This window comes from Centruroides sculpturatus, unplaced genomic scaffold (genome assembly GCF_000671375.1).
Source record: "Centruroides sculpturatus isolate CEXI.00-Female unplaced genomic scaffold, Cexi_2.0 scaffold116, whole genome shotgun sequence".
Classification (NCBI taxonomy): Eukaryota; Metazoa; Arthropoda; class Arachnida; order Scorpiones; family Buthidae; genus Centruroides; species Centruroides sculpturatus.
Window position 1 is genome coordinate 412,877 of NW_019384401.1, and position 10,999 is coordinate 423,875.

The window sequence follows — 10,999 nt, forward strand, 5'->3', positions numbered from 1 at the left end:
TTTTTTTTATAACAACTTAAATATTTAATAAACCAATAATAAGCTTTATTAACTTTTTACAATAATAAGAATTGTCTCAAGACTGAAATTATATTATTGGTTTATTAAATATTTAAGTTGTTATAAAAAAAATGTATAACTTCTATAAGTATAATGTAAAAAGTTACTAAGGCAATGGTTTGTTTATTTTTAAATTATGTAGAAGTGATCCATTTGGATCTTTTTGTTTTTTATAATAGATTTATACTGAATTATATTATTCTTTACTTTGATGTATAAAATTCTAAACAAAAAAAGTTCAAATTACAGAAAAGCTACATTATCCAGTTATAAATCCAAAAATTTTCACTTTGACGATTAGCTTTGTAAATTTTTTGCATTAATTACCAGTATATGAATAACAGCTTGTCAGTTCAGACAGATAATTAATTGTCGATATTTGTGAAAATCACCAGATAATGGTTGGGTTAATTGTGAGACTTAATAATTACAAAATTTGAATTACTAATAGTTGTGATCTGTCATTATGATGATGATTATTACAGGTAAATTAATTAAATTTCTATATTTTTGAAAAATGAAAAAAATCTGCAAAACACATAATGCAAGAGTTATAAGTTTGTACAGTACATTCAAACTTATAACTCTTTATTATAACTTTCTTATAACTTATAAGTCTCAGATTATTTTTCCACACTTAGTAACATTTAATTAAATTAGTTTAAATTTATCAATGATTGTCAATGGAAGTTGACATATTATCTGTAATTCAAATTCTTGATTTTTAAATCACATAATTAATCAATGATAATTTACTAATATTTGTTAAAAATAGTTAAATCATTTGTTCTGATATTGTATTAATTCAGAATTCTCATTTATTTTCTGCATTTAGACATAATTTAACAGTTTAGTGAACTAGTTTTTTATAATTATATATTTGTTTATTATATAAGTATATTACTTCAAGGTAATATACTTAAAATGATTAAATTAATTATCTTTTACTGTCTGAATTTTAAAATTATTTAAATTTATGTTTAAACAAATTTGTTTTATAAACTTATGATTTTTAAGTGTTCAATTCAGTTCAGTTTTTGTCATGCTAATTAATTATAAAATGTATTAAGTGATGGTTAAGTTTTATGTCCATAAATTTAGGAATAACTATTTGCATATAACATTAGCTAGCACATGACAAAAATTACTTGTTCAAGGCCATTCAGTTTATGGCTTTGTGGTTCACTTTTTACGCTGAAGAAGATTGATAAAAATGACTAAAAATGTTCAAAAATTTATAATATCACTGTGTTTTAATGTTTCGATTGTGGTATGGTTGTTCATCATTTTCATGTTTTAGCACATATTTAGAAATGCTGTACAGGTATTCCTCACTTCTTTATGACCTATCTTCTTAACGACCACTTGCACTTACAACCAATCAAGTTTTGACCTGCAATTTGGGGAATCCCCTTTCTCAGCTTTAGTGTTGGTCAGTGGTGAATGGTGACATGTGCATTGAGCATACTATAAGCTTGATATGCACTTTTTCAGTCAGTTTCATTCCGACAAGCAGTCACTGTGTAACCTCAGTTTTTTTTTTTTTTTTTTTACATATTTGTAACCCCAAAATAATACAGATGTCGACGAAAAGAAAAAGTATGGCATCATCTAGAGAAATTGTTAAGAAATGAAAGAAAGCTATTGACCTTGAAATGAAAATAAAAATCATACAAGACTACGAAGTGGTAAAACAGTTAGAGAAATAGCATGTGACTTGAAATTAGCACATTAGACAATTTCAACAATTTTAAAGGATAAAGTTAGAGTGAAAGAGGCAGTGAAATTATTGAAGGATTTAAAGCCATAATAACTAGACAGCGAAAAGGTCTTATTCATGAGACGGAGAAATTATTGGTGATCGGCATATTTTGCATCTGGTTTGACAACCAGATGCAAAATATGCCGATAAGCCTTTTAATAATTCAAGCTAAGGCATGCAGTATCTTTGAGATTTTGAAGGTACATGAAGGCAAAAAATTGACAGAATAATTTACAGCAAGCTATGGATGATTTCAATGGTTTAGATGGAGATTCAACCTGCATAATTGGAGAATCATCAGTGAGGTGGCAAGTGTGAATGTAGATACAACAAATAAAATTTGTTGACAAATTGGATGGAATAATTAAAAAAGGCAGCTACTGCCCATAACAGATATTCAATGTGGATGAAACTGGGCTTTGATGGAAAAAAATGCCCGAAAGGTTCTGTATGCACAAAGAAGCTAAGGCAATGTCCAGTTTCAAGGCTTTAAAGACAGGATCACATTTTTATTGGGAGGGAATGCCACTGGGTTCAAGTTAAAGCCTTTCCTGATCTATTGCTCCAAAAATGCATGTGCATTAAAGAACGTTAGTAAAAACAGTCTGCCCCTTTACTATTGTGCAAATAAAAAGACATGAATGACTCAATCTTTATTTGAAGATTGGTTTTTGAACTGCTTCATACCCTCAGTCCAACATTATTATTTGAAAAAGGGAGTTCCTTTTAAAATTATTCTCCTGCTTGATAATGCTCCAGGTCACCCGCAGGCCATCTTGATGATCTACACCCTGATGTAAAGGTAGTGTATCTTCCTAAAACACAACTGCTGTCCTACAGCCAATGGATCAGGGCACTATAGCTACATTCAAAGCATTTTATTTGTGCATGACTTTTTCCCAAGCTGTAGCAGAACAGAAAATGATGTATTAACTCTGTGATTTTTGGAAATCATACAGTATTTTAGATTGCATTAAAAACATTAAATCGACTTGGGATGAAGTGACAGATAAGTGTATGCAAGGCATATGGAAAAAAATGCATAAAGTTTTGCGAACAATCTCGAATCGTTTGACAATCTTCAACAAACTGATGTAATTCAAACAATAGCAGGCCTTGCCAATGCACTTAATTTAGATGTTGAAGTGGAAGACATTGCTGAATTAGTGGATTATGCTGATGGAGAGCTAACAAATGAGGATTTAATAGAGTTAGAAGCGATGCAGCATTTGGAAGAGGAAGAAGAGAAAAGAACTGAAGAAGTGAAAAAGAAATTCACGGTACATGGGCTAGCTGGTGTGTTTTCCAAAATTAATGTGGCTATGTTGGAACTTTAGGCTATGGATCCAAATACTGAATGTTTTAATAAAGTTGAACATGGGATAAATGAACTTTTAAAATGCTATAGAGAAATTTATCAAGAAAAAATGATGATTACAAAGCAAACCACACTTATGAGTTTCTTTTTGACTGTTACATCCAGGACCTCCGCCTTTGAAGGTACAGTACAATTTATATTTCATCATCGTCATCTTCCTTACCTGGACCCTCTACAGCTCCAGATAACCAAATAAGCAAATGATTATATGTACAGTACATATGCATGTTTTTTTATGAATAAATTTGAAATTTGTTGCATAATTTTTATAATTTTACAACGATCCTATATTCCTGGCGCAAGCTCCTTGCTTATCAACCAATTCACTTAATGACGTAGTCATCAGAACGGAACTCGGTCGTAAAGTGAGAGTATTTGTATTATTAAGCATATGATGCATGGCCCCCACATAGTAGTGACTGACCAGACTCTAATCAGGGGGCCCAAGTTCATGTGGACCTGGTATGAAGGTGGCAAGCTTGTATTTTTTTGCTTTTCTTGCATTTTCTTGTGGAATATTGAGTTCAATTTAATTGGAGTATTCCTGTCATTCTTCAGTTCTTGTGTTGGTTGTTATTTTGTTTTTGTTTTTAATGTCGTGTTCGTCAATGTAAAATTTGTCTGTGTATTTCCTCTATTGTTTCTAATAAAGCTAATCTATGTTTTTCTAAATGCATGTTTAATTTGTGAATGAAAATAATATTTTTCTCATTTAGCTGCCTTATATTCCAAAGTGGCCATGGGGACCGAGTGGTTAGGTCCCTCATCTCACACCACTAACGTCTCGGGGAGTGGGCTTGCCAATGATCTTGGTCTGGAGGCCCTGTTGTAGGATGTGGGGTCCATTGTATGATATTATGATTCCAAGGACACAGACAGACATGAGTTAGCACACTGGCTCATGTAACTTCTTGTAACTACACTACTTGGCTCATTTCACCATTGGACTGATGTATGGTGAAGGTTCCTAAAGTTTGATATCAATCAAGTTCTACCACTGGATCACTTCAAGAGTTGCATTGTTAATGACTTTCAAGCCTCCTGTTACAGAGTACATAGGGCACTCCTCAGCAATATGAGCAGTAGTCTGCTCAGCTCCACATGGTGACATTGATTATTTATGTAAGAGGAACAAATAACTTCCTTGAGTTGGCAAGAATCTATTAATTTGTGTCCAATATTTTCTTGGTAGTTCAAAGCTAGGTTGTTTGATAGTAGGATCCTTTACCAAATGTTTATTTGTAAAGTTATATGAGACCTATTTTTGTTTCAACTCTCTGGGGAGATGTCATTGTGGACCAATTCATTTAATCTTCCGAAAAGGTTTTCTGGATTTTGGTCAGTCCAGAGAATGATTCTGTAAGTAATTATATATATGGGTAATGTAAGGTTAATGAGGATTTTTTGCAATAGGGCAAAGGCATGGTTCTTAGAGTTCCAGTAATTGCCCTCATAGTATTATTTAATTAATTGTGTGTCCACCAGATGAGTATGATTGCTATGATATCAGATTGGAGCACAATATTCAGCTGGGAAGTAGACCAAAGCCAACTAAGCACTGTGTAGGATATGGGCATTGCAGCCCCATTTTGTCCCAACTTGTTTGTTGATAAGATTGATTTGTTTTGTGATTTTTGACTTTAGTTTTAACAGATGTTATTTATATGTAAGCTACAATGAAACCTTGAGATAAGTTGGGTTAGATTTATGATCCAGAATTTTATTACAGAATTTTATGTTGAGTTTGCACCATCTTCTCTATTATTTAGTTAGTAAGTTTCTAAATTTAATTAATTACATAAGTTTTTAATTTTTCCATATCAGTATTGGTAATTTTTTCTAGTTCTTGAAACCTATGATTTTGAGTGGCTAAAGCAATATCATCTGTATAGATGAACGTTTTGCAATTTAGTCTAGGTAAATCATCAGTGTAAACATCAAAGAGAATGGGAGATAGAATGGAGCCTTGAGGCAAGCCACTTTGTAAGACTTTATACCTGCTTTTGTTTTCTCCTAAGTTTACCTGAAGCTTATGGTTTGATAACATCCAATTTAATATTCTTAGTACAGATTTTCAGCAAATAATTTTTTCTATTTTTAATAATAATCCATTTTTCCATACTGCTGAGAGATCTATAAACACTCCACTTGTTTTTTGTTTGTGCTTGAAGCCTGTTTCAATATAGTTGGTCAGTATGAGTACTTATTCACAACAGCTTTGTCCTTGTCATAAGCTGGCTTGTTCTGAGGGCAGAAATGGTTCAATTATTGGAGTGATTCTTTGCAGTAGAATATGCTTGAATAACTTTAAAGGTATGCAGAGAAGAGAAATTGGATGGAAATTTTTGGGTCGTTTGCTTCTTTATGAGGTTTTAAAATGGCAAGGAGTTTTGCTTGTCTCCATATTTTGAGGATCTGCCAGATTTTAGAATGTCTAAATAATTTAGCTAGTCAGTTTCTTGCTTTAGGCCCAAGGCAGATAAGAAATTCAAGTAATATTATGTCTACTCCTGCGGCTTTGTCCTTCTTGAGAGTAGAGAGATGGTAATATCTATTTCATTCCTGGTTAATTTGGATGCTAAGTGAGTTTGATCATCTGGGGGTTTCCAAAGGTTCCTGTATTCTCTGTTAACTTTCTTTTGTTGAGAGTCTGATATTTTAACCCTTGATATATTCGTCTGGTGTTTGGCAATATCCTCATGAATAACATAACAAATAGGACATCTAATAGGACATCTAAAACATTTTAGATGTCCTATTAGGAGTAGAAGTATTGTCAATCTTCTGAAGTTGTACTTCTTGTGGAAATAATGTAAGTTATGAGGGTTAGTTCAAATTTGGTGAAAAATTATAAATATGCACTTGATGCCAAAATTTGTATAACCAATAGAAGAAATGCTGTCTTTTGGCATTATGTACTTTAATAATTTCATAAAAACAGTCATGCGAGTGCTTTTGACATTGTATCAATGTCATCTTAAGGCAAAGAAGAACATAGATATAAATTTTAAAAAAATATATTGACATATTCTGAAAAAAGAATACATATTTGAATAATCAAACATACGAAAAATGAAAAATGTGTAAGACTTAATGATGCAAAAGAATTTTAAACATAAAAATGATGTTATATATGATAAAATGAGTGGTAGCTCCTCATAGCAATAACAAACAATTATTAATCCTATATTTTACAAAAAAAAAAACATTTTTTAGAATTTATTAAAGCTAGAAAGGCAATGAATCAAGTCTCCAAGATTTTAAAGAGCAAAATCCACTGCTCTATCTTTTGATGGCATTCTTCAGCTGAAAGTTTATTGCAAGGTCCAAACTTAGATATGTATAAGGCCTCCCAGTTAAAAATAGTTTTGTGGTCTATGCACTATTTGAGAATTGAAGTCTTTGTTTCTAAAGGCACAAGGCCATGACTTATCACTTCTGGAGAGCTGTTAAGCATTTGTTATTTTGGATGTTATCTTGCTGCTCTATTAGATGATTTTGGAATTTTCTTGTCGTTATAACTAAATAATATAGTTTTAAACCTGTATTTAGCTATAGTAACAGAACCATATAAACCAGTTTTTTAAGGTTGAAAACATGTCCCTATCATTGTGAAGTATCCTATGTAAAGATAATTAAGGTTTAATTGGAAGAACAAACCTTAATTTTTAAAAAGATTTTAATTATAAGTAACATGACTGACTCTTGATATGGTACAGAGGGCTCACAAAGGTTAGTCTTTTTCCCTTTTAGTGTAATATCATTGGCAGGAAGAGTGACTTTTGTACTCTGAAATTGATATGTTTAAATTTTGTATGTTAATATCCTGAACTATGAACTGCAGCAGTAGCTATAATTTAAAGTTCTTTATGCACTAAATATTGCAAAGTTGGATATAAATATGCTTTACATATGAGGACAAAGATAAGATTGTTTATACTGTATATAAAATTACTTGTCCTGACTGAGTCACTGATTCATCATTGCCCAGAGCAAACCGCTGAACTTAAAGAGGTGAAATTTGGTACACAGTTAGGGTATGTCATGGAAATGCATGCTAAGAAGGGATTTTTCGAAATTCCCCCATGGGGGAGAGGAAGAGCATTAAGGCTTAACCGGAAGAACAGCTTCCACTGTACTATTTTAGATGCGATATTTTGTTTTCAACAACATTTAGTCTTCATTAAGTACTTAGGTGTATTAAATTGATAACATTTCAGACATTGTTATAAATATTTTTATATATTTCGCTTTTTTTAACCAAATGTTCGAACCGTTTTAAATTCAAATTTGTTATTGCATATTGGTTCGATAGTAGAATGATTGTAAATGTTCAAGAAAATTGATCAAATTGAAAACAGTTCATTTGATTCTCAGCAGTAGGTGTTATATAACAATTACTATGGTTGTTGAAATACTGAATATAAATGGGGTTTGCTTGCAAAACCTCTGCGGGCAAAGTTGTGGGTAATAGCTAGTACTGTATATACAGATAGCTGGTAAAAGGTAGCAGGTATAATTTAAGGATTGAATTTGTAAGTTACACTACAGCAAATGTCTGTAGAAGTTTAGTGAATTAAACTATTAAGAGACAACATTGATAAAATGTCAAAAGTATTAGTATGGCTGTTTTTATGAAATTACTAGCTGGGGTACCCAGCTTCGCTCAGGGATTTGATATGAGATTGTGTGGTAGTTGGAATAAAAGAATAAACTTTAAAATATAAGAGGTAAAAAAATTTTATTGAAAATATATTCTAACTATTTACAATACTTGTTTATAAACAACATTTTTCATTTTGTTATCCGGGATATATACAGTATGTACAAATTTTTCAAATTTCCTACTCGAGAGCAAGCTACGTNAGTATGAATGTTTCCTCAGAAAATACTGTACTGTACTTGTATGTATTATGTACTTGAGAATACAACAGAGAATAAACTGCCCAAATACCCATAAACAAAGGAAAAGTACGTCCTTTATGAAGGCATAGAGCCTTTATTACATGAAAATGAAAATTAATGAATACACAGTGTACAGTAATTTACCTGATAAGACAGATCTCAGAAAAATACTTTATGAGGCATAAAGCTGTTTATAATGAAAATTAACTAGGAGTTTTTTCGCCCTGCCAGGGTGTGTCCGAGTTATCCGGACTGCCAGGTTATCGAGTACTGAGTTTTCGGGACTCTACTGTATACAGAACTACTTAATTCTCTATAAACTAAATTTCTGAAATTTTTGCATGTTCTTTGTTAAAACAGTTATTTAGAATAAATCTTTGACATTTCTATTATCTGCCAATTAAATTTTGAATGGTAAGGTAGTAATCTGATACGACATTCTTTACTTTTAATAACTGTATTTAACTAAAATAAATAGTTATATTAGTGTTGCATCGATGATGTTTATGCATAAGTAGCTTATATCAACTTCACCATAGTAAAAATATCAATTTACATCATTTGACACATTCAAATGATGCAAATAACAGAAATAGACACATGATATATGAGTAGACTTGTTGATAGAACATTTGAAATCAGTTCATTTATAGATCTATTCAAATCATTTAATTTTGAATGTTACAAATGTTTCAAATGCTTTGATTTTATGTCATTTAACAAGCATACATATCAATTAGAACTAACTGAACTCATTTGGGATCAATTAAAATCATTTAACATGTAATTATACCTGATGCTTCTTCAATTAAATGACTGTTTCTAATTTAAATTGTTTTATATTTTTAGTCATACTTTTATACACAAAAAAAAAGAAAAAAGAAAATTACAAAACTTCTCTCTCTCAGAAAAAAAACAAACACATGTTTTAATGAGCATGAAAATCAACGTAATTGTCAAAAGATTTTTAGAATTCTTTTCCATTTCCATTGTACAGGCACTGTAAAAATACTACTACAGAAGAACTCCAATTATTCAAGGTAATGTGAACCAAAGATACCTTGGATAACATAATTCACAAACACCAGAAAATCCAGCAAAAAAATAAACTTTAATTAAATAAACAAACATTTTCAGCAATTTTAAATTGTCATCTTCAGGTTGAAGAATAAATAAAGAAGATATCTTTAGTCTTTTCAAAGATTAACATATCCAATTTCTATTAGATAGATTATATATTTAAATATGTAATGACTGGTGTCATCACATATTTAAATATGTAATGACTGATGAATGATGATAGTTTTCTCATATATTTAGCGCACTATATTAAAGAAACACATAAAATAACATGATTTAATTATTAAATACTGCTAAAGAAGTTTATTTAAATAAGTTGTTGGTAACAAGATATAGATCAAAATATTCAGTTTAACTTGTCAATATAACAAAAGTTAAACAACTTTTGTTATATTGCAATTACAGTATATAAATAATATGTTGTCTAAATAAACTATATAAGTATAAATTCATATTTTACTGAAAATATTGATGTTTATTTAGGATAGTATACAGAATGCTATGGCAGAATATCCGAAGGAGATACATGCATGTCTTCCAGGTTCTGATTCTGATGGTGTAGAAAATCAAATTACAAGACAGAATAGGTTTACTGTAAATCCAAGCATTGATATGCACCAAAGAGAACAGGTAATTTAAGTATTATATCATACATTTTTTAAACCTGTAATTAATTAATTCAATATTTCTGAAGCACATTGAAAAAATGACTACAGGATAACTCAGATAAATAAGGACATTATAAATAATTTTTTAAAATAAAAGCAATTTATTGCAATTAAATTAATGTTTTTCAAACTGCAAAGCAATTAGTCTTCCTGCATAGTATCACAATTTAATTTGCTTTCAAGTTATGATATATCTGAAGATACTTGTTTTATAATCAGAGAAACATTTGCAGTAAATTGTTAATATTTCATGTAATGTTGACTTTTGTTTTTGAGCTTCTTTAGTACACTTTCAAAGGAATTTTAATAATTTATAAAATTATTTCAATGGTTTATATTTATAAACCAGCTGCAAGGACCCGCTTTGCTGGGTTTTTATTTGTTTGTAATATAGTTTTTTTTATATATAAAAGACTGTTTTTCCAAGTAATCTAGAATCTAGCTGCAAGGACCCGCTTCACTGGGCAAAAAGTAACGATAGTGAAGATTAAGATAATTACATTATAGCCAATCTTACCCGTTTTCACAGAATGCAAGAATTAGGTCCCCCCATTTCCAGACTAATTTTTACACGAGTCTAAAAATATGTTCGATTTCCCACAAAAATGCAAAAAACCGCCTGTAAATCTTGCATGCCGCTTTATATTAACACTTTCTTTATTACTCAACACTTCCTTTGTTAACACTTCCACTGTTTAACACTTCTATTGTTGACACTTTCATTGTTACACATCTTTGAAGTCAACCACTTTCAACCCCATATCTCCCACACCCTTACAGCACAGAATGCAAGAATTAGGTCCCCCATTTCCAGACTAATTAGAGAATTTTTACGTCCAGTCAAACGAACTATTTTCAATTTGATCAATTTTCTGGAACGTTTACAATCGTTCTATAATCGAACCAATTTGAATTCGAATACAAATTCGAATTTAAAACGGTTCTAACATTTTTAAAATCGAAATAGAAAATCTTTGAAGTCAACCACTTTAAGCCCCCATATCTCCCGCATCCTTATAGCTATCGAGACGCAACCACCATAGTGCACGAATGGAGACTTGGGGCTACTACCACATATAAACACCATTCATGTGCGATGTGTAGTTTTGGCTGAAAAGTGAAATATAGGGACACACACGTCCATTT

General features: G+C 30.9%; 1 protein-coding gene across 1 annotated transcript in view; it reads left to right on the forward strand.

Annotated features, from left to right (window-relative positions):
- LOC111618652 (adenomatous polyposis coli protein-like) overlaps positions 1 to 10,999 on the forward strand; it is a 137,569-nt gene that overhangs the window by 25,111 nt on the left and 101,459 nt on the right. Inside the window, exon 2 of the mRNA XM_023360208.1 lies at positions 9,669 to 9,815. Within this exon, the coding sequence (XP_023215976.1) occupies positions 9,687 to 9,815 (129 nt within the window). The 5' untranslated portion in view covers positions 9,669 to 9,686. The remainder of the gene's footprint in view (positions 1 to 9,668; positions 9,816 to 10,999) is intronic.